The following is a 27,760-nucleotide window of genomic DNA, read 5'->3' as shown; positions in this document are numbered from 1 at the left end:
CAGTTTGTGTGTGTGTGTGTGTGTCCAGTGTGTGTGTGTGTGTGTCCAGTGTGTGTGTGTCCACTGTGTGTTTGTGTGTGTCCAGTGTGTGTGTGTGTGTGTGTCCAGTGTGTGTGTGTGTGTGTCCAGTGTGTGTGTGTGTGTGTCCAGTGTGTGTGTGTGTGTCCAGTGTGTGTGTGTGTGTGTGTGTGTATGTGTGTGTGTGTGTGTGTGTATGTGTGTGTGTGTTTGTCCAGTGTGTGTGTGTGTGTGTGTGTCTGTTTGTCCAGTGTGTGTGTGTGTGTGTGTGTGTGTGTGTGTGTGTGTGTGTGAGTCCAGTGTGTGTGTGGATCCAGTGTGTGAGTCCAGTGTGTGTGTATCCAGTGTGTGTGTGTGTGTGTGTGTTTGTCCAGTGTGTGTGTGTGTGTGTGAGTCCAGTGTGTGTGTGTGTTTGTCCAGTGTGTGTGTGTGTGTGAGTCCAGTGTGTGTGTATCCAGTGTGTTTGTGTGTGTTTGTCCAGTGTGTGTGTGTGTGTGTGTGTGTGTGTGTGTTTGTCAGTCCAGTGTGTGTATTCAGTGTGTGTCTGTGTGTGTCAGTCCAGTGTGTGTGTGTATCCAGTGTGTGTGTGTGTGTGTGTGTGTGTGTGTGTGTGTGTGTGTGTGTGTGTGTGTGTAGGTGTGTCAAGTTATTATTTCAGGGACACTGAGGAGTCATCACCCCAAACCCTAAACCCTGGATAGAGGGGCTCAGTGAATGTGGAGGTGAATGTGATCAGGTGGGTGAGTGTGTCAGAGGAGGCTCTATAGAAGGACAGAGTGCCGGCTGGCCAGTCCAGATACACTCCTACTCTGTGGGAGCTGGAGGGGTGGACGTCTATGGTAGTGGGATTATTATTGTGACAGGCAGAGTAACTGTTGTCAGAGCAGAACAGACTCCAGGACTTGTTATTCCATCCAAGCCAACAGTCAGCACCTCCTCCTCTCCTGCTGATTCCTTTATATGTCACTCCTATATCTGCCCTTCTCCCACTCCACTCTACCTCCCAGTAACAGCGCCCAGTCAGACCCTCTCTACACAGCACCTGTCCACAGCCCTCAAATCTCTCTGGGTGATCAGGATACGGCTGCTTCTCTCTCCTCCATGTCACCTTTCTGTTCCCCTCAGACAGAGAGAGGTGTCTGTTTACTGTGTTTAGGTCCAGTGTGAGATCACAGACATCTGATGGATGAAACCAGACACAATATTAGAAATCATCATCATTCACATTAGAATGTTAACTCACTTTTCACTAATTCATTTAATGTAGATGTTTCTAGGTATCAAAAGGAGAAGTTAAGGTAACTTGAGACTTGTTGAATGATCATATGTTATACTGTATGGTAATATAAAACTCACTAATTCCCATTAATTGCACGCACGCACACACACACACACAGACACACACACAGTCAAAGCAACTCTTTGTAAACGTTGGTGTCCCTGATTTCTGCTTCTGTAGAACTACAGCTGATATTTAATATGACCAAGTCAGTAATGATGTTGGTCTTTGACTTAACTTGAATTAAGACTTATTCTTAGTCATATTCTTCACAGCAGTCAACACTCACATTTTCTAAGTCCAGGTTTCATTCTGTTCTCTCCACCATGTTCCACACTGTAGCGGTAAGCAGAAGAACAGACAGTTATTGAGGGATACACACACACACACACACACACACTGGACACACACACACACACTGGACACACACACACACACACACACACACACACACGTATATAGCATATATCAAGCGAATGTTTGTCTGTGTGTGTGTGTGTGTTTGTGACCAGTGTGTTTGTGTCCAGTGTGTGTCTGTGTGTGTCCAGTGTGTGTCCAGTGTGTGTGTGTCCAGTGCTTGTTTGTGTGTTTGTTTTTTTGTGTGTGTACTGTGTGTGTGTGTGTGTGTGCGTAAGTCCTGTGTGTGTGTCCAGTGTGTGTGTGTGTGTGTGTGTGTGTGTGTCAGTGTGTGTGTGTGTGTGTACAGTGTGTGTGTGTGTGTGTTTGTGTGTGTGTGCGTGTGTACTGTGTGTGTGTCCTGTGTGTGTGTGTGTCCAGTGCTTGTTTGTGTGTGTGTACTGTGTGTGTGTGTGTGTGTGTGTGTGTGAGTCCAGTGTGTGTGTAAGTCCTGTGTGTGTGTCCATTTTCTCTGTGTGTGTTCTGTGTGTGTCCAGTGCTTGTTTGTGTGTGTGTGTGTGTGTGTGTGTACGTGTCCAGTTTGTCAGTGTCCAGTGTACTGTGTACTGTGTGTGTGTACTGTGTGTGTGTGTGTGTACTGTGTGTGTGTGTGTGTGTGTCCAGTGCTTGTTTGTGTGTGTTTACTGTGTGTGTGTACTGTGTGTGTCCAGTTTGTGAGTGTCCAGTATGTGTGTGAGTGTTTGTGTGTGTATGTGTCCGGTGTGTGAGAGAATACTGAACATATATAACTTTGTCCATATTACAGATAGAATATTATATATATTATATATATATATATATATATATATATATATATATATATATATATATATATAAATATATAATATATATATATATATATAATATACAGACAGGACACTCACACCCCCCCACACACACACACACACACATAACTTTGTCCAAGTGGTGGTCAGAATGTTTGTCTTAACCAGCCTGATAAGTCCAACATGTCTGATATGAACATTGACATAAACCCTCTACATACTTGAGTTTCTCCAGTCTGCAGTGTGGATCCTCCAGTCCAGCAGAGAGCAGTCTGACTCCTGAGTCTCCTGGGTGATTGTAGCTCAGGTCCAGCTCTCTCAGGTGTGAGGGGTTTGACCTCAGAGCTGAGACCAGAGAAGCACAGCCTTCCTCTGTGACCAGACAGCCTGACAGCCTGCAAAGAGTCAAATCATTTTAAAATCACAGTATATATTTTTTTCTAAATGATCCTAATGACGCCGTGATGAAGAAAAATCATAAATCAATCATGAAAAAGGTGAGAGAAAGAATGAGTAGATAACATGTTTCTAAACAATAATACATGAATGTCTTTTGATTCAGAAAGATAATATAATAATGAGTGAGAGAGTTACAGAGACTACAACAAAACATGCTAACCTCTAACCATTACCAATAACAGAGGCTACAACAAAACATGCTAACCTCTCACCATTACCAATAATAGAGGCTACAACAACATGCTAACCTCTCACCATTACCAATAACAGAGGCTACAACAAAACATGCTAACCTCTCACCATTACCAATAACAGAGGCTACAACAACACATACTAACCTCTCACCATTACCAATAACAGAGGCTACAACAAAACATGATAACCTCTCACCATTACCAGTAACAGAGGCTACAACAAAACATGCTAACCTCTCACCATTACCAATAACAGAGGCTACAACAAAACATGCTAACCTCTCACCATTACCAATAACAGAGTGGGTCTGATATTTGTGCCTCTGTAACTTTCTCATTCATCATTATTCTCGATTCATTCCTGATTATTCATAATTCAAATGGGAGAACTACATACATAAAGTGCTTTCATATCTGATAATACTGACCTCAGAGTCTCCAGTTTACAGTGGGGATTCTCCAGTCCAGCAGAGAACAGCTCCACTCCTGAATCCTTCAGGTCATTGTTACTCAGATCCAGCTCTCTCAGGTGTGAGGGGTTTGACTTCAGAGATGAGACCAGAGAAGCACAGCCTTCCTCTGTGACTCCACAGTCTGACAGCCTGACAAAGAGATCATCATGACTTCACAAACACACTGTTAATTTAACACCAGTAGTGTAGAAGGACAATGGCAGATGCATTTGGTTTATTCTCGCAAACAACATATAGATTCATCTTCCATCTCCTAGAATTGTCTGGTCATATTGTTATACTAATGTGAAAATCAATGAATTTATTCAATATGTTTTTCAAAATAATATATTATACATATTATAATAAATATTTTATAATGAATATTTCTTCCTGATAATTAGTTCTTATATGTCATTGTATTTACTCACAGAGCAGCTCTGGAGGCTTTGACCACTGGCAGCAGCCTCAGAAGACCTTCCTCTGATCTGGAGTATTTCTTCAGGTCAAACACATCCAGCTCCTTTTCTGAAGTCAGCAACACAAAGACCAGAGCTGACCACTGTGCAGGGGACAGTTTGGGTTTTGAGAGACTTCCTGAGCTCAGGTAGCTTTGGATCTCCTTCACTAGAGAATGGTCATTCAGTTCATTCAGACAGTGGAACAGATTGATGCTCCTCTCTGGAGAGAGATTCACCCTGATCTTCTTCTTGATGTACTTGACTGTTTCTTCATGGCTCTGTGAGCTGCTTCTTGTCTTTGTCAGTAGACCTCGTAAGTGCTTCTGATTGGACTCCAGTGAGAGGCCCAGAAGGAAGCGGAGGAAAAGGTCCAGGTTTCCCGTCTCACTTTGTAAGGCTTTATCCACAGCACTCTTGTAGAAAGCAACTTCAGGCTCGTGTTTTGTTTGCAGTTTGTCCATTAGATTCTCGTTGTTGTTGATGAATGAGAGGAACACATATACAGCAGCCAGAAACTCCTGAATGCTCAGATGAACAAAGCAGTACACCTTGTCCTGGTACAGCACACATTCCTCTTTAAAGAGCTGTGTGCACAATCCTGAGTACACTGAGGCTTCATTAACATCAATGCCAGCATCTTTCAGGTCTTCTTCATAGAAAATCAGATTGCCCTTCACAAGCTGTTGAAAAGCCAGTTTTCCCAGTGACAGAATGATCTCTTTATTCCAGTGTGGACCTGTCTCTTCTTTCCCAAGATACTTTTCATTCTTCTGTTTGGTATGAAACTCCACAAGGTGTGTGTACATCTCAGTCAGAGTCTTGGGCATCTCTTCTCTCTTATGTTTCAGCATGTGTTCAAGGACTGTTGCAGAAATCCAACAGAAGACTGGAATGTGGCACATGATGTGGAGGCTCCTTGATGTCTTTATGTGTGAGATGATTCTGCTGGCCAGGTCCTCATCACTGAATCTCTTCCTGAAGTACTCCTCCTTCTGTGGGTCATTGAACCCTCGTACCTCTGTCACCTGGTCAACACACCCTGAAGGGATCTTATTGGCTGCTGCAGGTCGGGTAGTTATCCAGAGGAGAGCAGAGGGGAGCAGATTTCCCTTGATGAGATTTGTCAGCAGAACATCCACTGAGGTTGACTCTGTGACGTCCCAACAGATCTTGTTCTTCTGGAAGTCTAGGGGCAGTCGGCACTCATCCAGACCATCAAAGATGAACACAACTTTGTACTTGTTGTAGATGGAGATTCCTGATTGTTTGGTTTCCATTGAGAAGTGATTAAGAAGTTCAATGAAAGTGTGTTTGTCCCCTTTCATCAAATTCAGCTCCCGAAAAGGAAATGAAAATACAAATTGGACATCCTGATTTGCTTTTCCTTCAGCCCAGTCCAGAATGAACTTCTGCACAGAGACTGTTTTTCCAATGCCAGCGACTCCCTTTGTCAGCACAGTTCTGATAGGTTTGTCTTGTCCAGTTAAGGGTTTGAAGATGTCATTACATTTGATTGCAGTCTCTGGTCTTGCTTGTTTCCTGGTTGTTGTCTCAATCTGTCTCAGCTCATGTTCATTATTGACCTCTCCTGTTCCACCCTCTGTGATGTAGAGCTCTGTGTAGATCTTATTGAGAAGTGTTGGGTTTCCTTGTTTAGCGATCCCCTCAAATACACATTGAAACTTCTTCTTTAGATTAGATTTGAGTTCACGTTGGCAAATCACAGCGAGCTCATCTGAATGAAGAAATAACACAGAGGATATGAATATTACGTCTGTTTTAATGTCTACAGTATTGTAGGACTGTTATAAAGTTGTAAATTATAATAATGTATTCTCTAAACTGACTGTATAAATGTGTAAATGTTTTCATAATGCATTACAGACTGGTGTGACTGATTATATTATTATTGGTATTATTGATGGTATTATTAATGTTCTCTCTCTCTAAATGAATCACCACAACACATCCCTGCTGCTACTTGATGAGGTCACTAGGTGTTGTGTTAAGGCTGCTACAATATCATTGAGTTACACAGCTACTTTAGCTGTACTTTAGCTACAGCTTTTAAATGTTATAAAACATCATTCAACATGAGGCAGACAGATCTTACATTTCTCCAGTGTGTCAGCAAGCTCCTTCTGGTTCATTTTCCTCAGGATGTGCAGTGTGATCTTCAGAGCCCCCTCTCTGGCACTGCTCTCCTGCTTCTCATCTTCAGCATCCACCACTTCCTTATCCTGCTTCTGACTCTCAAAGCCTTCTGGGAGTTCTGGACTAAGAATCCTCTTGAACATCTTCAGCTCGTTCTTCACAAATGTCATAATTTTCTGTTCAAGCAACTGAAATAAATAAAGTAAATAAGTTAAGCAAGAGAATAAATGCTTTCTCATCAACACATTAATGAATGATTGACAGATCAACTTTACTTGAGGTAAACAAAAACAAATGTACATAACAGGACCACATACACTGAATATGGAGGCCAGGTCTGTTTGATGACTCTGGGAAGACTGACCACTGAGAATCTCTGACTCTGATCTCTCCTGTTGGTTTCTGTGGACAAAACATGAGATTACATCTCCTCATCCAGTGAGTAAAACACACACACACACACACACACGGAGGGAATGTTGTGTTTGTTTAATATTGTTTTAGGACTATGAAAATGGGCAAAATGATTAGCATATGGATTATGAAAACAACAACAATAAATGGGAAAATGGGAGGAGAAATGACTAGAGACAGTGTTGTTTAACTCACTGACCAGGACCCATGAGTTCTTCTTACCTTTGTTCAGTAGAAAAGTCTCCCTCTCTAAACTCTATAGGTTGAATCATAGACCAGTCACTCTTCATGGACACACAGCTAGGAACAGGGGAGGCTGGTCTCTCCTGCTTGATTGGTCTTCAACACAACAGAGACAAACATTACATCTCTCATCTACTCTGAGCTCAGATGGGGAAACATAATGTAATGACCTGACTAGCTCATAAATGAACAATTGTCCAGACAGAAGCTTGAGTTTGCGAATTGACGGTTTATTGAACCAACTCTACACAGGCTACTGTTTGGGCCGTAGCACACGCCAAATAGATAACCCACAATCCAACCGTGACCTTCTCTTGTGAAGCCCAGATGTAAGAGAGAGAGAACAAAGGCTGAACCTGGTCTTAACTTCCAATGCCCAACCCCCCCTCCACGCCACTCCGCCAACCACCAGGATGCCCGGCATCAGAACATTCCAGGCATTCCCGTGATTGGCAGATAGCAGGTTGATTGACATGTCGGACCCCGCGAACACCGGGTACTGGTCAGTACAACACAACCACCTCCTAGCCTAGCACATAACACACAGCTGTCTGTGCGGGTCGCTACACAGCCCCCCCACCACAAAGTCCCTCGTCCCCGAGGGAACAAACAAAGTCTCTGAAGCGACCCGGAGGTCTCCTTGCCTGCGTGGCCGTGATGGTCGCAGAGTGCCCCTCTGGGAACCCGGGATGAAGGCAGGGATATGGGGGACAAGGAAGCGGGAACGGTAATACAGTCCGTGGTTCTGGGGAACCACGCGGTGACACAGGGGGAGACAGGGGGAGTGGGCTGTCTGGAGCCTTGTCTGCGGCACCTGAGGGTGGGTGCCTGGAGAATGTCATTGCCAGAGAGGGGAATTGTGGGGTTCCTGGGGTTTGGGGAGAAGAGGCCCCTCTGTATGGGGCTAACCTGTCCCGGTGCAGTGCCACCTTTCTCCCCTGGGAGGAAGCTGCACCCGGTACACAACCTCCCCTACCCTCTCCAGGACACTGCAGGGTCCCACCCAGTGACTGTCCAACTTGGGGCATCTGCCTTTTTCCTTAGGGGCTGTAGACCCAGACCAGCTCCCCAGCCACAAAGTGCCTTCCCCTGGGTGTGCACGTCATAGTTCCTTTTCTGCCTCACACCTGCATTCACCAGCTGCTCTCTGGCGAAGGTGTGGGCTGTCTCCAGGCGGTCCTGAGTCTCCGGGCATACTCCGGCCCCGGAGGAACATGAGGGCTATCCAGGGGCCGACCAAACGCCATCTCCGCAGGGGTGCGGATCTCTCTCCCCAGCATGAGGAGGGCAGGCGTGCAGGAGGTGGAGTCTTGGACAGCGGAGCGGCATGCCATGAGGACCATAGGCAGGTGCTTGTCCCAGTCACGCTGGTGTTTGGAAGAGACGATGGCCAGCTGCTGTCCAAGCGTTTTGTTGAAGCGCTCCACAAGGCCATCACTTTGAGGATGGAGAGGAGTAGTGCGGGTCTTGTGCATACCCAGCCTCTCACACATGGTGGCGAACACACGGGACTCAAAGTTTCTGCCTTGGTCGCTGTGGATGGACTCTGCAGCTCCAAACCTGCTGAACATCCCCGCTGTCAGGGCGTCGACGATGGTCTCTGCCTCCTGGTCAGGCAGAGCATAGGCCTCGGGCCATTTTGTGAAATAGTCCATGGCCGTGAGCACCCAGCGGTTTCCACTGTCTGTGGTGGGGAACGGCCCAACTACATCCACTCCCACCCTCTCCATGGGAGCCCCCACTGGGAACTGTTGAGCTGAGCATGAGAGCGGCCTGGGGGCCCTTTCTCGCTGTGCAGTTGTCACAGCGGCGACAAAAGTCCTCCACATCCCTCTTGTGCTGCCCCCAGTAGAAGCCCTGACGGAGACGGCGCAGTGTTTTTGTGACCCCAAAGTGTCCAGTCCCCACCCCCCATGAGTACTCTGGAGCACAGCCTCCCGCAATGCTTTTGGGACCACCACCTGCCACCTCTCCTCTCCCGTAGCTGACTCCTTCCATGCCCGCTGTAGCACGCCATCAGCCAGCCGCAGTCTCTCAAACTTCGACCACAACCCTTTGGTCGCGAGTGAGAGCGCTGTCACCTCTTCCCATGGTGGCCTCACCTGCGCCTCTACCCACTGTAGCACTGGCTGTAGGTCTGTGTCCCGTCCCTGTTGCTGCCGCCATTCAGCCACGTCGACAGTCTGCAGCTCACAGCAGACAGGCCCGCTCGCCCGACACACTGTGGCACAGACACCCTCCTCTGCCCGCAGCGCTCTCTCCCGTCCCTCTCTCCGTTCACAGTGGCGGCAGCCGTCTGCAGTACAGGGCCGACGGGACATGGCGTCGGCGTTGGAGTGGCGTGCCCCTGCCCTGTGCACCACCGTGAAGTCATACGGCTGAAGCTCCTCCAACCAGCATGCCACCTGCCCCTCTGGCTCTCTGAAAGACATGAGCCACTGGAGAGCAGAGTGGTCAGTCCTTACAGTAAAGGGCAGACCACCCAGGTAGTACTTGAAGTGTTTGACGGAAGCCACAACAGCCAAGAGCTCCCGCCTCGGGTGACACAGTAGCGGCGCCTATGTTTGTCAAATGTTTTGCTGAAGTACGCCACCACTCTCTCCCCTCTGGCCCCACCTGGGCCAGCACCCCCACCCATGCCCACATTGCTCGCGTCTGTGTCCAGGATAAAGGGCAAGGTGAGGTCAGGGGGCGAGCACGGGGCCTCGATCAGTGCACGTTTGAGGGTGTTGAACGCCTCCTCACACTCCACTGTCCAAGTGAAAGCCTTGTCCTTCGGCAGCAGGCGGTTCAGTGGAGCAGCAACGCTGAGAAGCCCCGTACAAACCTCCTGTAGTATGAGGCCAGGCCCAGGAAGCTCTTCAGCTGACGCTGGTCGGTGGGGGTGGGCCAGTCTCTGACAGCCCCTACCTTGTCCTCCATGGTGCTGATCCCCTCCTTCCCCACTCGGTGGCCCAAGAAGGACACCTCTCTCCTCATGAAGTGGCACTTCTCGGGTGGAGCTTCAGACCTGCGGCAGCCACCCTCTCCAGCACACGCCGTAGCGCCCCCAGGGCTGACTGGAAGGAGCTGCCATGGGCCAGGATGTCATCGAGGTATACCAGACACTGCTGTCGGGGGATGCCATCCAGCACCCTGTCCATCAAACGCTCAAAAGTAGCTGGAGCGTTGCACAGGCCAAAGCACAGGACCTTGAACTGCCAGTGTCCTCTGTTAGTGGAGAACGCAGTTTTGGCTCTGGCCTCTGGGGAGAGGGGCACCTGCCAGTAGCCGCTGCGGAGGTCTAGTGAGGAGAACCAGGAGGACCCCTAACCAGGTCCAGCGACTCATCGATACGTGGTATGGGGTATGAGTCCTTCCTGGTTACCTCATTCAGCCGCCTGTAGTCCGCACAGAACCTCAGCTTGCCCCCTTCTTCGGAACCATGACGACTGGCGCCGCCCAGGGGCTGTCTGAGGGCTCAATGAAGTCTGCCCGCTGCATCTCCAACACAGCCTTGTCTGCCGCCTCCTGGCGTGCCAGCGGGATACGGCGGGGACGCATCTTGATGGGTCGAGCATCACCTGTGTCGATCTCATGCTGCACCAGAAGAGTCTGACCCACCTCTTCCTCACTCAACGCAAAGCTGTCTCTGAATTCAAACAGCAACTGCCACAACCGTTCCTGCTGCTCAGGGTCAAGACCAACACAGTTCCTCCCCCATATCTCCCTCACTGCAGACAGTGTCCTCTCCTCTCCCATCTGGGGTAGCTGGGCTGGGGGGTGCGGCCCGGGCTCACAGAGGGCTGTGTCATGGAGGTAGCTGGGGAATGTAACACACCGCCGTAGGTGACAGGGGGACTGGGGAAAAGTCACACACAGCTGTGGGAGGGGGCGCAGCCATGAGTCTCTGCTGCTTTAACTGTTGGAGTAAAGGGTTTGTTGGGTTGAGTGAATGTGACATTAGGGGGGCCATGGTGACTTCCGTCCCTCTCTGGAAGCTCAGTGTGCCCCTATTTAGGTCTAACTGGCAGCCTGTGCTCCTAAGAAAGTCCAACCCCAGGATACAAGGGTCCTGCACAGCCGCCACCCACACAGGATGACGCACAGTCCTGCCCCCTACTGTCAGAGTCATTATTCCCTTCCCTTTCATGGGTGCCAGCTCACCTGTGACTGTGCGGAGCTGCACAGTTGTAGGCTCACACTGAGTCCAACCTGGCACAATATCTGGCCTCACCAGGGTTACTGTGGACCCAGTGTCCACCAGGGCGGAGCAGGGCACCCCTCCACAGTGACAGGGACATGACAAAAGTCCCCAACACAGGTCCGGCCCACCACAACAACAGGCTCCCTCCGCTTGCCCTCGTCTGCTTCTGGGGGAAGTGGAGCCTTGCTTCCCGTCTGTGCCGGTGGGCTCCTCCTGAAGATGATGGTGGTTGGGATAGAAAGCCAGGGGTCCGCACTACCCGGTCTATGCGGACCCCGAGCCGTTTCCCTGAGCTCTGGGGACATGGGGCAATCTCGGCGCAGATGGCCTGGCTGGCCACAACCCCAGCAGACCCTGGGACCAGGGCTTGTGTTTCGTGCCGCCTGTAGCGACACAGCCCGAATGAGTTCTGTCATTTCGGCCACCCAAGCAGGCTTTTCCGGCTCCGGGCTGCTCTGCCCCCAGCTCGCACAGAGGGTGTGTCTCCCTGCACCCCCACCAAAGCCCCAGCTGAAGCCCCAGCCCACACCAGCTCCCTCTCCAAAGCCATCTCCAAGGCTGTCTGCAATGACTCAGGATGAGCCAGCTGGGTCTGTATGCGCAGCTCCGTAGGGGAGAGCGCCTGTATGAACTGGTCCCGTGCTAGCTCGCTCTGCACGGAGGGGGCATGTGAGCATATGCCCGCCGAGAGAGGCTCTCAATGTCATTAGCTAGCACCCGTAGAGGCTCTCCAGGCTGCCTGCGTCTATTCCTCAGTTCGGAGCGCAGTAGCCCGGGCTGTACACACTGTCCATAGCGCCTCCTCAGTGCTCCCACTAGAGCACCATAATCATGCCTGTCCTCGGGCTAATCAATATCAAACAGGACAGAGCTTCATCCGTGAGGCATAAAGCCAACTGCAGTGCCCTTTCTTCATCCGACCACCCCTAAAATGAGCTAACAGTTCAAACTGAGCATGAAAGCTTCCCAATCCGCCTTACCGGAATACTTCGGGGTCTTAACAGATACGGACGCAGCCGGGAACTGGGCGCCGCCATGTTTGTTTACATCCTGAGCCCCAGATTCCTCGTCACGCCGCGTGCGACGACGTCGCCACTTCGGTCCGCCCACCAGAATCCGCGCGAAATACACTCGACGAAGCACTCATGCCCGCTTCAGCCACCATCACTCCAACGTCCTCCCTCAAGCGGCCTCTGCGCCTCCGACGCCCTGGCGATCTCCTCAGACAGAACCCCGACGTCCATTCACACGCACCTCCTTGGCCATAATCGTCCCCTACCTCCACCTTCACTTTCGGATTCCCTCGAAGCATTTTCAATCCCCGTTCTCACCTACGGTAGCTAGCCACATAAGTCAGCTAGCTAGCTGGCTAACTTGTATCAACGTTTTTACTTCTGACACCAATGTAATGACCTGACTAGCTCATAAATGAACAATTGTCCAGACAGAAGCTTGAGTTTGCGAATTGACGGTTTATTGAACCAACTCTACACAGGCTACTGTTTGGGCCGTAGCACACGCCAAATAGATAACCCACAATCCAACCGTGACCTTCTCTTGTGAAGCCCAGATGTAAGAGAGAGAGAACAAAGGCTGAACCTGGTCTTAACTTCCAATGCCCAACCCCCCCTCCACGCCACTCCGCCAACCACCAGGATGCCCGGCATCAGAACATTCCAGGCATTCCCGTGATTGGCAGATAGCAGGTTGATTGACATGTCGGACCCCGCGAACACCGGGTACTGGTCAGTACAACACAACCACCTCCTAGCCTAGCACATAACACACAGCTGTCTGTGCGGGTCGCTACAATAAGAAGAGTTTCACAAATAAACAAATTTATTGGAGGGCTGGAAGACGCACTCACGAGGTTGTTTACTCACAATATCAGATATTAAGATGATTTTTATAATGAATGTATACTGAGGTTGAGGTTCTGACTAGTGATTATTTACCCGGGGTTCAATACCTGCTATTGAGGCGCCCTGAAAATAATATTCAAAAGTTCGGTCCTTGGACACAGAGGGTTTAAACACTACAGAAACAACCGGGGAGCCGGTGATGATGTAGTGGTAGCTATGGTAACTAGGATGCTGCTGGTAGAGTAGCTAGCTAGCTTACCGAGCTGTACCGACTAGCTAGGATAACTAGGATGCTGCTGGTAGAGTAGCTAGCTAGCTTACCGAGCTGTACCGACTAGCTAGGATAACTAGGATGCTGCTGGTAGAGTAGCAAACTAGATTACCGAGCTGTACCGACTAGCTAGGATAACTAGGATGCTGCTGGTAGAGTAGCTAGCTAGCTTACCGAGCTGTACCGACTAGCTAGGATAACTAGGATGCTGCTGGTAGAGTAGCTAGCTAGCTTACCGAGCTGTACCGAGTAGCTAGGATAACTAGGATGCTGCTGGTAGAGTAGCTAGCTAGCTTACCAAGCTGTACCGACTAGCTAGGATAACTAGGATGCTGCTGGTAGAGTAGCTAGCTAGCTTACCAAGCTGTACCGACTAGCTAGGATAACTAGGATGCTGCTGGTAGAGTAGCTAGCTAGCTGTACCGACTAGCTTGGTTAGTTAGCAGGTCGTTCGTCTGTCCCTCGTCTCGATGATGAATCCGGTGAACCCCAAAATATATATAACTTTTATTGATTTCATATTTTAAGGAAGTGATAGAAGCCTTTTTATAAGGAACCTTGTTTTCTAAACACGTTTTTCTTTTGATGATTTAATTATCTACATCATGTTATTTCAAGTTCTCCCTTTGGAGCGCAACATCATATTGTTAAAAAATACTCCTAAATTGGGGATGGATATAAATTGGGCAGTTGAAGGCGTCTAGGGTGTAATATGTGTTCGATGAAAATGAACATTGTATGAAACGTTGTAGGCAACATTATTGGAAGGGACTTGATGCCTACTATGCCAAAGATATTTAGAGTTGTTAAACGGGTGTGAAGAGAGTGCTGATGTAACAATTATATTGTCAATATTCTGCTGGTAACAACCATCACAATTGGTTAAAATATGCATTCCATTATATTAGTCAATAATTAAGAGAAGAGTGGTTGTGTCATGTAAAAATCCTATCAAATGTCTGACATTGCAACGAGTACAGTCAGGGTGCCGTGGAACCCCTGCAGTACCTCCACAGACCCCGGATTGAGAACCCCTGCAGTACCTCCCCAGACCCCGGATTGAGAACCCCTGCAGTACCTCCACAGACCCCGGATTGAGAACCCCTGCAGTACCTCCACAGACCCCGGATTGAGAACCCCTGCAGTACCTCCACAGACCCCGGATTGAGAACCCCTGCAGTACCTCCACAGACCCCGGATTGAGAACCCCTGCAGTACCTCCACAGACCCCGGATTGAGAACCCCTGATTTAGCAGATGCTCTTATCCAGAGTGATTTACAGTAAGTGCATTCATCTTAAGATAGCTATTTATTTTGGAAATAAACTTTATAAATTATTCATAAAATGATCATCTTACCTCTTAGCTTTGGTGTCATGTCCCTCAGAGAGATGAATTTTAGAGGCAGGGCCCCCCTCCTCTCTCTCCCCAGAGAGACTCATTTTAGAGGCAGGGCCCCCCTCCTCTCTCTCCCCAGAGACACTCATTTTAGAGCACTGACCCCTAAACAGAGATCCAGCATGTTGGTTGTGATTAACACAGTGACAACTAATTATTGTTCTCATGTATTCATTATCTCTTTGAAAAATAAAACATTTACTAACAGACATAGAAACAGCCAGGTGATTTAATGCATCACATGACCATGTAGTTGTGATATTTCATCTCCATGGTAACTGTCAATAATAATAATAAGTCACTGTTTGTTAAGGTAGTTCTAGACAGTGCAGCAACACAAGGCCATGTCTCACACTTATTTGTATTCACTAACAGTAGGATATTTATTGTCTTTCAATCTGTTATTTTCTAAACTAATCTGAGAATGTAGACAGAAGGGCTAAAACGGACATTATTGATCTGAGGGGGGAAATGATTGATTTCAGTTTCAACTGTTCTGCCTTGTTATTATTCAACCATACTGGTCATTTATGAACATTTGAACATCTTGGCCATGTTCTGTTATAATCTCCACCCGGCACAGCCAGAAGAGGACTGGCCACCCCACATATGCTCTCTCTAATTCTCTCTTTCTTTCTCTCTCTCGGAGGACCTGAGCCCTAGGACCATGCCCCAGGACTACCTGACATGATGACTCCTTGCTGTCCCCAGTCCACCTGACTGTGCTGCTGCTCCAGTTTAAACTGTTCTGCCTTATTATTATTCGACCATGCTGGTCATTTATGAACATTTGAACATCTTGGCCATGTTCTGTTATAATCTCCACCCGGCACAGCCAGAAGAGGACTGGCCACCCCACATAGCCTGTTTCTTCCTAGGTTTTGGCCTTTCTAGGGAGTTTTTCCTAGCCACCATGCTTCTACACCTGCATTGCTTGCTGTTTGAGGTTTTAGGCTGGGTTTCTGTACAGCACTTTGAGATATCAGCTGATGTACGAAGGGCTATATAAATAAATTCGATTTGATTTGATTGATCCATTCAGAAAGGTTTTTTGCAACAAGTGAGAGATTTTATATTATGTAAAGTAGGCTAGGTTATAATGTATACTAGCAGTTTGTTAGTGATATGCAGATGAAAGTCTATACCTCAGATATAGCCTACATGTCATCGATGACCAGCCTAAACCTGTTCAGATCAGTTCACATAATGTTATAGTCCTACCAGTAGCAGGACAGAGAATCTACACTGTATATGCAAACATATGTGGACACCCCTTCAAATTAGTGGATTCTATTTCAGCCACACCTGTTGCTGACAGGTGTATAAAGTCGGACAGCCAGCCATGCAATCTCCATAAACAAACATTGGCAGTAGAATGACCTAACTGAAGATCTCAGTGCCTTTCAACGTGGCACCGTCATAGGATGCCACCTTTCCAACATGTCAGTTTGTCAAATATCTGCCCTGCTAGAGCTGCCCGGTCAACTGTAAGTGCTATTATTGTGAAGTGGAAACGCCTCGGAGCAACAACGGCTCAACAGTGAAGTGGTAGGCCACTCAAGCTCAGAGGACTGGCTCGCCAAGTGTGGAAGCACATAAAAATGATCTGTCCTCGGTTGCAACACTCACTACCGAGTTCCAAACTGCAATGTCAGCAAAATAACTGTTCATCGGGAGCTTCATGAAATGGATTTCCATGGCCAAGCAGCCGCACACAAGATCACCTTGCGCAATGCCAAGCATCGGCTTGAGTGGTGTAGAGCTCGCTGCCATTGGACTCTGGAGCAGTGGAATCTGGGTTTGGTGGATGCCAGGAAAACGCTTCCTGTCCGAATGCATTGTGCCAACTGTAAAGTTTGGTGGCGGAGGAAAAATAGTCTTGGGCAGTTTGGGGAAGGCCCTTTCCAGTTTCAGCATGACAATATCCCCTGCACAAAGCGAGGTCCATACAGTAATGGCTTGTCGAGATCGGTGTGGAAGAACTTGACTGGCCTGCACAGAGCCCTGACCTCAACTCCATTGAACACCTTTGGGATGAATTGGAATGCCGACTGCGAGCCAGGCCCAATCACCCAACATCAGTGCCCGACCTCCCTAATGCTCTTGTGGCTGAACGGAAGCAAGTCCCCGCAGCAATGTTCCAACATCTAGTGGAAAGTCTTCCCAGAAGAGTGGAGGCTGTTATAGCAGCAAAGGGGGACCAACTCCATAGGAATGCCTATGATTTTGGAATGAGATGTTCGACTAGCAAGTGTCCACATACTTTTGGTCATGTAGTGTATATCACCTAATCTAAATCAAATCAAATGTTATTGGTCACAATGTCAGAGCGGCATAGACTAAAATACAGTAGAATAGTATAGAATACAGTATATACATATGATATGAGTAATACATAGACTAAGATACAGTAGAATAGAATAGAGTATATACATATGAGATGAGTAATACATAGACTAAGATACAGTAGAATAGTATACAGTATATACATATGAGATGAGTAATGCATAGACTAAGATACAGTAGAATAGAATAGAGTATATACATATGAGATGAGTAATGCATAGACTAAGATACAGTAGAATAGTATAGAATACAGTATATACATATGAGATTAGTAATGAATAGACTAAGATACAGTAGAATAGATTACAGTATATACATATGAGATGAGTAATGCATAGACTAAGATACAGTAGAATAGATTACAGTATATACATATGAGATGAGTAATGCATAGACTAAGATACAGTAGAATAGAATTTCCTTCAAATCAACACATTTATCTGTCTTCTAATGCAGTGGTGTAAAGTACTTCAGTAAAATACTTTAAAGTACTACTTCAGTAGTTTTTGTGGGTATCTGTCCTTTACTTTACTATTTATATTTTTGAACAACTTTTACTTTCACTTCACTACATTCATAAATAGAATGATGTACTTTTTACTCCGTATATTTTCCCTGACAGCCAAAGGTACTCATTACATTGAATGCTTAGCAGGACAGAAAATTGTCCAATTTGCACAATTATCAACAGAACATCGCTGGTCATCCCTAATGCCTCTGATCTGGAGGACTCACTAAACACAAATGCTTTGTTTTTAAATGGTGTCTGAGTGTTGGAGTGTGACCCTGGCTATCCATAAATTAAAATAACAAGAACATTGTGCAGTCTGGTTTTCTTAATATAAGGAGTTTTCAATTATTACAACTTTACTTTTACTTTTGATATTTAATTATATTTAAAACCAAATACTTCTAGACTTTTCCTGAAGTAGTATTTTACTGGGTGACTTTCACTTTTACTTGAGTCATTTTCTATTAAGGAATCTTTACTTTTACTCCAGTTTGAGAACTGAGTTCTGTTTCCACCACTGTTCTAACGTTCCATATGAGACACAGTTTCAACAGACATTCTGGAACTGAGTTCTGTTTCCACCACTGTTCTAACGTTCCATATGAGACACAGTTTCAACAGACATTCTGGAACTGAGTTCTGTTTCCACCACTGTTCTAACGTTCCATGTGAGACACAGTTTCAACAGACATTCTGGAACTGAGTTCTGTTTCCACCACTGTTCTAACGTTCCATATGAGACACAGTTTCAACAGACATTCTGGAACTGAGTTCTGTTTCCACCACTGTTCTAACGTTCCATATGAGACACAGTTTCAACAGACATTCTGGAACTGAGTTCTGTTTCCACCACTGTTCTAACGTTCCATATGAGACACAGTTTCAACAGACATTCTGGAACTGCGTCAGCTACAAAATTACTTTCCATTTCATATCAGGAAATAAAGTAACGGTCACTGGGGGAATTAGTTGTGCATTGCCCGGCACCCCGGGGGAGCAAAGTTTAAGCATTTTAGACCATTCCATTGGTCCATAAATTATATGTCCACTCAGCTGTAGCACCGGGCCATGCAAAACGATACTCCCACTGTCGCGCAGGGCACTGAGACACTGAGTTCTAAACCCAGACGCGTTTCTTCAAGACATCTCTCTTACATTATTTTTGATAAACATTAATTTACTCGAAACCAAGTTTAGCTGTGTTTTTTTCTCCAAGATGTGAGTTACTGTAGGACTTTAATAATTGTAAGCAGTCCTACAAACCCAAAGGGTTTTCATTTGAGAATGTTCATTTGTATGCCTCGAATATTAAATTATTTTAAAATATGTGATGATTAGTTGAATCAGAGGTGTAAGTGCTGGTAAGAACAAAAGGATTCAGAAACCCTGAGATAAACATAAAATCATATAATTGAAAAGCTCTTCCACCATCTTTACCAGACGTTTTACTGATAACATGTCGGCCTACTGATTAGTTTACACTTTGAAATCTGCTGTCTGTCAGCAACTCAGCTCAAGTAGCAGTTCTACTAAATAGTAATATCTCATTCCAGGTATTAATTATCTTATTCTGTCCATTAGAATAGATTATTGTTCAGAAATACTTACTTTATTTTTCAATAATCTCCATATAGTCTTTTCTGCTCTGTCGTCTCAAAATGGATCCTGAACAAAAGAACAACTTTACTTTCAGTTTCAGCTCAGCCGCCTCCCCACCCTGATAATAAAGTGTTGTATTGGTATCTTCCACTAGATGGCAGTAAACACCTGCTGTAACTAGACTTTACAACTATGTGTTCTGTTTCATAAAGGCAGTGTCCCAGAAGAGGAGCGTTGCTCTAGGATCAGCTCCTCCTGTCCATCTAATCTGATTCATTATGATCTAGGATCAGGTCCACCTCTCCATCTAATCTGATTCATTACTATCTAGGATCAGCTCCCCTCTCCATCTAATCTGATTCATTATGATCTAGGATCAGGTCTCCCCCTCTCCATGTAATCTGATTCATTGTGATCTAGGATCAGGTCCCCTCTCCATGTAATCTGATTCATTATGATGTAGGATCAGGTCCCCCCTCTCCATGTAATCTGATTAATTATGATCTAGGATCAGGTCCCCCCTCTCCATGTAATCTGATTCATTATGATCTAGGATCAGGTCTCCCTCTCCATGTAATCTGATTCATTATGATCTAGGATCAGGTCCCCCCTCTCCATGTAATCTGATTCATTATGATCTAGGATCAGCTCCCCCTGTCCATCTAATCTGATTCATTATGATCTAGGATCAGGTCCACCTCTCCATCTAATCTGATTCATTATGATCTAGGATCAGGTCCCCCTCTCCATGTAATCTGATTAATTATGATCTAGGATCAGGTCCCCCCTCTCCATTTAATCTGATTAATTATGATCTAGGATCAGGTCCCCCCTCTCCATGTAATCTGATTCATTATGATCTAGGATCAGGTCTCCCTCTCCATGTAATCTGATTCATTATGATCTAGGATCAGGTCCCCCCTCTCCATGTAATCTGATTCATTATGATCTAGGATCAGGTCCCCCTCTCCATGTAATCTGATTCATTATCATCTAGGATCAGATCCCTCCTCTCCATGTAATCTGATTCATTATGATCTAGGATCAGGTCCTCCTCTCCATCTAATCTGGTTCATTATGATCTAGGATCAGGTCCCCCTCTCCATCTAATCTGATTCATTATGATCTAGGATCAGGTCCTCCCTCTCCATGTAATCTGATTCATTATGATCTAGGATCAGGTCCCCCTCTCCATGTAATCTGATTCATTATGATCTAGGATCAGGTCCCCCTCTCCATGTAATCTGATTCATTATGATCTAGGATCAGGTCCCCCCTCTCCATGTAATCTGATTCATTATGATCTAGGATCAGGTCCCCCACTACTGGATCAGAGCGTCTGCTAAATGACTCACTACTGGATCAGAGCGTCTGCTAAAATACTCACTACTGGATCAGAGCGTCTGGTGACTCACTACTGGATCAGAGCATCTGCTAAATGACTCACTACTGGATCAGAGCGCCTGCTAAATGACTCACTACTGGATCAGAGCGTCTGCTAAATGACTCACTACTGGATCAGAGCGTCTGCTAAATGACTCACTACTGGATCAGAGCGTCTGCTAAATGACTCACTACTGGATCAGAGCGTCTGCTAAATGACTCACTACTGGATCAGAGCGTCTGCTAAATGACTCACTACTGGATCAGAGCGTCTGCTAAATGACTCACTACTGGATCGGAGTCTACTAAATGACTCATTACTGGATCGGAGCGTCTGCTAAATGACTCACTACTGGATCAGAGTGTCTGCTAAATGACTCACTACTGGATCAGAGCGTCTGCTAAATGACTCACTACTGGATCAGAGCGTCTGCTAAATGACTCACTACTGGATCAGAGCGTCTGCTAAATGACTCATTACTGATCGGAGCGTCTGCTAAATGACTCACTACTGGATCAGAGCGTCTGCTAAATGACTCACTACTGGATCAGAGCGTCTGCTAAATGACTCACTACTGGATCAGAGCCTGCTAAATGACTCACTACTGGATCAGAGCGTCTGCTAAATGACTCACTACTGGATCAGAGCGTCTGCTAAATGACTCACTACTGGATCAGAGCGTCTGCTAAATGACTCACTACTGGATCAGAGCGTCTGCTAAATGACTCACTACTGGATCAGACCGTCTACTAAATGACTCATTACTGGATCAGAGCGTCTGCTAAATGACTCACTACTGGATCAGAGCGTCTGCTAAATGACTCAACTGGATGACTCACTACTGGATCAGAGCGCCTGCTAAATGACTCACTACTGGATCAGAGCGTCTGCTAAATGACTCACTACTGGATCAGAGCGTCTGCTAAATGACTCACTACTGGATCAGAGGGTCTGCTAAATGACTCACTACTGGATCAGAGCGTCTGCTAAATGACTCACTACTGGATCAGAGCGTCTGCTAAATGACTCACTACTGGATCGGACCGTCTACTAAATGACTCATTACTGGATCGGAGCGTCTGCTAAATGACTCACTACTGGATCAGAGTGTCTGCTAAATGACTCACTACTGGATCAGAGCGTCTGCTAAATGACTCACTGCTGGATCAAACCGTCTGCTAAATGACTACAATGTAAATGTAAATGATGCAGCCACCACTATGCTTCAACATATGGAGAATGGCAGTCAGTAAGGGGTTGTATTGGATTTGGCCCAAACAGCCACCACTATGCTTCAACATATGGAGAATGGCAGTCAGTAAGGGGTTGTATTGGATTTGCCCCAAACAGCGACCACTATGCTTCAACATATGGAGACTGGCAGTCAGTAAGGGGTTGTATTGGATTTGCCCCAAACATAACACTTTGTATTCAGGACAAAAAGTTAACTGCTTTGCCACATGTTTTTGCAGTTTTGCTTTAGTGCCTTGTTGCAAACAGGATGCATGTTTTAGAATATTGTTATTCTGTACAGGCTTCCTTCTTTTCACTCTGTCAATGAGGTTAGTATTGAAGAGTAACTATACTGTTGTTGATCCATCCTCAGTGTTCTCCTATCACAGCCATTAAACTCTGTCAGTGAGGTTAGTATTGAGGAGTAACTATACTGTTGTTGATCCATCCTCAGTGTTCTCCTATCACAGCCATTAAACTCTGTCAGTTAGGTTAGTATTGAGGAGTAACTATAATGTTGTTGATCCATCCTCAGTGTTCTCCTATCACAGCCATTAAACTCTGTCAGTTAGGTTAGTATTGAGGAGCAACTATAATGTTGTTGATCCATCCTCAGTGTTCTCCTATCACAGCCATTAAACTCTGTCAGTGAGGTTAGTATTGAGGAGTAACTATAATGTTGTTGATCCATCCTCAGTGTTCTCCTATCACAGCCATTAAACTCTGTCAGTGAGGTTAGTATTGAGGAGTAACTATACTGTTGTTGATCCATCCTCAGGTTTCTCCAATCACAGCCATTAAACTCTGTAACTGTTTTTAAGTCACCATTGGCCTCATGCTGAAATCAATGAGAGGTTTCCTTCCTCTCTGGCAACTAAGTTAGGAAGACGCCTGTATCTTTGTAGTGACTGGGTGTATTGATTCACCATCCAAAGTGTAATTAATAATAACTTCACCAGGCTCAAAATCATATTCAATGTCTGCTTTTGTTTTTCCCATCTACCAATAAGTGCCCTTCTTTGTGAGGCATGGAGATGGAGATAGGAATTTGGACTTGTGGTTTTACTTAATTCTCCGTACTGGCTAATGATTATAAAACTGATTCTGAACTAATCATTAATTCATACATTGTGCCCCTGACCTGAGAGGATGGAAGTTCAATATGTAGCTAGATGTAGACGGCTAATGTTTAATAGTTAACTAGCGAACGTTGCGAACCAAGCTTTTTAGCCAAGTAGCCGAGGACATAAAATAAAGGTATGTACAGTATGTATTACCTCTCTTATCCTGCCTCATTTACACATGCTGTATATAGATCTACTGTATTTATTACCTCTCTTATCCTGCCTCATTTGCACATGCTGTATATAGATCTACTGTATTTATTACCTCTCTTATCCTGCCTCATTTGCACATGCTGTATATAGATCTACAGTATTTATTACCTCTCTTATCCTGCCTCATTTACACATGCTGTATATAGATCTACTGTATTTATTACCTCTCTTATCCTGCCTCATTTGCACATGCTGTATATAGATCTACAGTATTTATTACCTCTCTCATCCTGCCTCATTTACACATGCTGTATATAGATCTACTGTATTTATTACCTCTCTCATCCTGCCTCATTTACACATGCTGTATATAGATCTACTGTATTTATTACCTCTCTTATCCTGCCTCATTTACACATGCTGTATATAGATCTACTGTATTTATTACCTCTCTCATCCTGCCTCATTTACACATGCTGTATATAGATCTACTGTATTTATTACCTCTCTCATCCTGCCTCATTTACACATGCTGTATATAGATCTACTGTATTATTGCTTGTATGTTGGTTCATTCCATGTGTAACTCTGTGTTGTTGTCTGTGTCGAACTGCTTTGCTTTATCTTGGCCAGGTCGCAGTTGCAAATGAGAACTTGTTCTCAACTAGCCTACCTGGTTAAATAAAGGTGTTCTCAACTAGCCTACCTGGTTAAATAAAGGTGTTCTCAACTAGCCTACCTGGTTAAATAAAGGTGTTCTCAACTAGCCTACCTGGTTAAATAAAGGTGTTCTCAACTAGCCTACCTGGTTAAATAAAGGTGAAATAAAAATATAACAAATGAAACAGTATGACAGGGTGATAGACCGTTTTGTTCTTCTGGAATTTTGTTGCTGAAGAGAATCTCTTCTGTCACTCTGTTTTGGTCCATGCAGGTGACTGTGACAGGGTGCCATCTCTTCTCTCACTCTGTTTTGGTTCATGCAGGTGACTGTGACAGGGTGCCATCTCTTCTCTCACTCTGTTTTTGTTCATGCAGGTGGCTGTGACAGGGTGCTATCTCTTCTCTCACTCTGTTTTGGTTCATGCAGGTGACTGTGACAGGGTGCTATCTCTTCTGTCACTCTGTTTTGGTTCATGCAGGTGACTGTGACAGGGTGCCATCTCTTCTCTCACTCTGTTTTGGTTCATGCAGGTGACAGGGTGCCATCTCTTCTCTCACTGTGTTTTGGTTCATGCAGGTGACTGTGACAGGGTGCTATCTCTTCTCTCACTCTGTTTTGGTTCATGCAGGTGACTGTGACAGGGTGCTATCTCTTCTCTCACTCTGTTTTGGTTCATGCAGGTGACTGTGACAGGGTGCTATCTCTTCTCTCACTCTGTTTTGGTTCATGCAGGTGACTGTGACAGGGTGCTATCTCTTCTGTCACTCTGTTTTGGTTCATGCAGGTGACTGTGACAGGATGCTATCTCTTCTCTCACTCTGTTTTGGTTCATGCAGGTGACTGTGACAGGGTGCTATCTCTTCTCTCACTCTGTTTTGGTTCATGCAGGTGACTGTGACAGGGTGCTATCTCTTCTCTCACTCTGTTTTGGTTCATGCAGGTGACTGTGACAGGGTGCTATCTCTTCTCTCACTCTGTTTTGGTTCATGCAGGTGACTGTGACAGGGTGCTATCTCTTCTCTCACTCTGTTTTGGTCCATGCAGGTGACTGTGACAGGGTGCTATCTCTTCTCTACTGTGGTGCATTGAGGTCGTTTAAACCTCTCCAGTTAACTAAATGATTCATTTAAGTTTGACTTCAAGTGTCCGTGTGTTGAATTTCAACATCAACAACAAGTAGAGAAATCTGCTGAACACACACACACACGCATGCACACACACACACACACACACACACACACACACACACACACACACACACACACACACACACACACACACACACACACACACACATAAATCAGAACCATGGACTGCCACATATGTAGCTTACGTTGATGAGACTAAATAGTTGTTGGTATCTTTTAGATGTAACTGTCTGTTAAATGCAATATGTGTTGTGGACTCCACCGGACAGACTCTCTGATTTAGTGATGAAACAAAGGTGTGGTTGAATTGCATCTGCCACTGTGTCTTCTTATTGTCTGGGCCTTAGGCTTATATATCATGGTTGCAAAGCATATGAACTAGCAGGTTATAGAGCAAACAATGCAATTATCACAACACATGTGTTGTACCATGTCTTCCCCAGTGATATTACCCACTATATTACCCACTATTATCACAACACATGTGTTGTACCATGTCCAGTGATATTACCCACTATTATCACAACACATGTGTTGTACCATGTCTTCCCCAGTGATATTACCCACTATATTACCCACTATTATCACAACACATGTGGTGTAACATGTCTTCCCCAGTGATATTACCCACTATATTACCCACTATTATCACAACACATGTGTGGTAACATGTCTTCCCCAGTGATATTACCCACTATTACACAACACATGTGTTGTAACATGTCTTCCCCAGTGATATTACCCACTATTATCACAACACATGTGGTGTACCATGTCTTCCCAGTGATATTACCCACTATATTACCCACTATTATCACAACACATGTGTTGTACCATGTCTTCCCCAGTGATATTACCCAGGCACCACTGCAGCACCACTGCAGCACCACTGCTGATTATTTTGTTACATTAGAAGTGTCCATCCAAAAGGCTCAAGTGTTTCTACAATTCCCTCTAACACCTCCACTGTGGGGCTCTATAAAACTATTGGAACAATTTCCCTGTTTGACCGCTAGGTGTTATGGGTATTATGACACCTCCACTGTGGGGCTCTATAAAACTATTGGAACAATTTCCCTGTTTGACCGCTAGGTGTTATGGGTATTATGACACCTCCACTGTGGGGCTCTATAAAACAATTGGAACCATTTCCCTGTTTGACCGCTAGGTGTTATGGGTATTATAACACCTCCACTGTGGGGCTCTATAAAACTATTGGAAACATTTCCCTGTTTGACCGCTAGGTGTTATGGGTACTATAACACCTCCACTGTGGGGCTCTATAAACTATTGGAAACATTTCCCTGTTTGACCGCTAGGTGTTATGGGTACTATAACACCTCCACTGTGGGGCTCTATAAACTATTGGAAACATTTCCCTGTTTGGCCGCTAGGTGTTATGGGTATTATGACACCTCCACTGTGGGGCTCTATAAAACTATTGGAACCATTTCCCTGTTTGAGCGCTAGGTGTTATGGGTATTATGACACTTCCACTGTGGGGCTCTATAAAACTATTGGAACCATTTCCCTGTTTGACCGCTGGGTGTTATGGGTATTATGACACCTCCACTGTGGGGCTCTATAAAACTATTGGAACCATTTCCCTGTTTGAGCGCTAGGTGTTATGGGTATTATGACACCTCCACTGTGGGGCTCTATAAAACTATTGGAACCATTTCCCTGTTTGACCGCTAGGTGTTATGGGTATTATGACACCTCCACTGTGGGGCTCTATAGATCAAATGAAACGGGAGAATCTAGAGAATGCAACAATATTAGTGTCATCTTGCTGTGATGTAACAATATTCACTGTGATGTAACAATATTCACTGTGATGTAACAATATTCACTGTGATGTAACAATATTCGCTGTGATGTTCAGCCCCCAAAATGAAAATAAATACTAAATAATTTCATAGAATTGAACTAAGACCACTTTCTCTTTGGTCACAGACGGACAACATCACTTAGTGTTTCCAGCTGAAGATGTAATGAATCTGCACACATTTGAATGGTGTCTCTGCACCGCTCAGTTGACGTTTAGGGGAAAATATCAGACACTCAAATCTATGAATCTTAGAACAGTAATATTTTACACATGAAGGTACCAAGAAGAAGATTTCATTTCTGATGAAAAAACACAAATGTGAAAAAAATATGGATATAAACTCTTCATAAATTCTTAAACAAAATTGTAATCTCACCTCTTAGCTTTGGTGTCATGTTCCCCAGAGAGACTCATTTTCGAGCAATGACCCCTAAACAGAGATCCAACATGTCATTGAACTATAATACATGAATAAATATACAAATTGTAAAATATCCACAATATACGAATATATGAACAATATGTTTTTTTTTCATTTCATTGCCTAAGCAATATATGAACAACATGGTATTGAATGTGACTTGCCTATGCCCCAGTTAGCGCCATTTTGTATGATTGAACTGTCACGTAGCTGTCCCAGGTGAAATGGACTGTTAGATCTGAGTGTTTTACTGTCATTCACTAAACTAAAATTACACCATACATTTAATTTCTCTTCACACTTTACAATAATCCCTGGGAAAAGTCTTACCTTGTAGCCTGAATTCACAACCAGAACATGTCAAGTCATTGAAATATTTTCGGTTCTGCTGAGAGAGCACCTTTCTGATGACAAGTGGCTCTGTATCTTCAACTTTTACCAACATCCTACATGAATAATCCCTGGTAGGATTCTTACCTTGCAGCCTGAATTCAAAACCAGAACATGTCAAGTCAGTGAGAGTTTCCTTTGTGTTGAGAATGAAACCTTGGGAACCGTTTATTCACCTCCCCAATGTCAGGAAACTTTGTGTCATTTTTGTTACTGATTAATTTAGGACTCCATCATTTCTGTTAAAGTTTAGTAGCTCTGACCCCATGTCAGCATCATCAGAAACCCAGTTTAACCTGTTTACCAGAAAAGCCTTGTGTTTCCAATAACATCGCTGTGTAGCTACTGCTTTCCTGCAGTCAGATTACCTAGTGACCTCATGGTG

The 27,760-nt window shown here is 45.2% G+C and overlaps 1 protein-coding gene across 7 annotated transcripts; it reads right to left on the bottom strand.

Moving 5' to 3' along the window:
- Window positions 1-572: 572 nt before the first annotated feature.
- Window positions 573-27,760, bottom strand: LOC135571193 (NLR family CARD domain-containing protein 3-like). Of its 7 annotated transcripts, XM_065016981.1 has the most exons (12): window positions 27,463-27,759; window positions 26,941-26,994; window positions 19,037-19,093; window positions 14,533-14,676; window positions 6,835-6,951; window positions 6,516-6,600; window positions 6,158-6,386; window positions 4,015-5,779; window positions 3,560-3,733; window positions 2,700-2,873; window positions 1,587-1,633; window positions 573-1,197 (listed from the first exon to the last, which is right to left on the bottom strand). In XM_065016981.1, exons 4-12 carry the CDS (start codon window positions 14,658-14,660, stop codon window positions 668-670), a joined length of 3,249 nt encoding a protein of 1,082 aa, XP_064873053.1. In that variant the 5' UTR covers window positions 14,661-14,676; window positions 19,037-19,093; window positions 26,941-26,994; window positions 27,463-27,759; the 3' UTR covers window positions 573-667. The 7 variants fall into 7 exon arrangements, with proteins under 7 accessions (XP_064873053.1, XP_064873051.1, XP_064873052.1 ...); XM_065016979.1 differs by lacking the exon at window positions 19,037-19,093 and having other exon boundaries at window positions 27,463-27,760; XM_065016980.1 differs by lacking the exons at window positions 19,037-19,093; window positions 27,463-27,759 and adding an exon at window positions 27,316-27,444.

Source organism: Oncorhynchus nerka, unplaced genomic scaffold (assembly GCF_034236695.1).
Source record: "Oncorhynchus nerka isolate Pitt River unplaced genomic scaffold, Oner_Uvic_2.0 unplaced_scaffold_701, whole genome shotgun sequence".
NCBI lineage: Eukaryota > Metazoa > Chordata > Actinopteri > Salmoniformes > Salmonidae > Oncorhynchus > Oncorhynchus nerka.
Note: the sequence above shows the minus strand (reverse complement) of the source record. Positions and strands in the feature narration are given on the sequence as shown.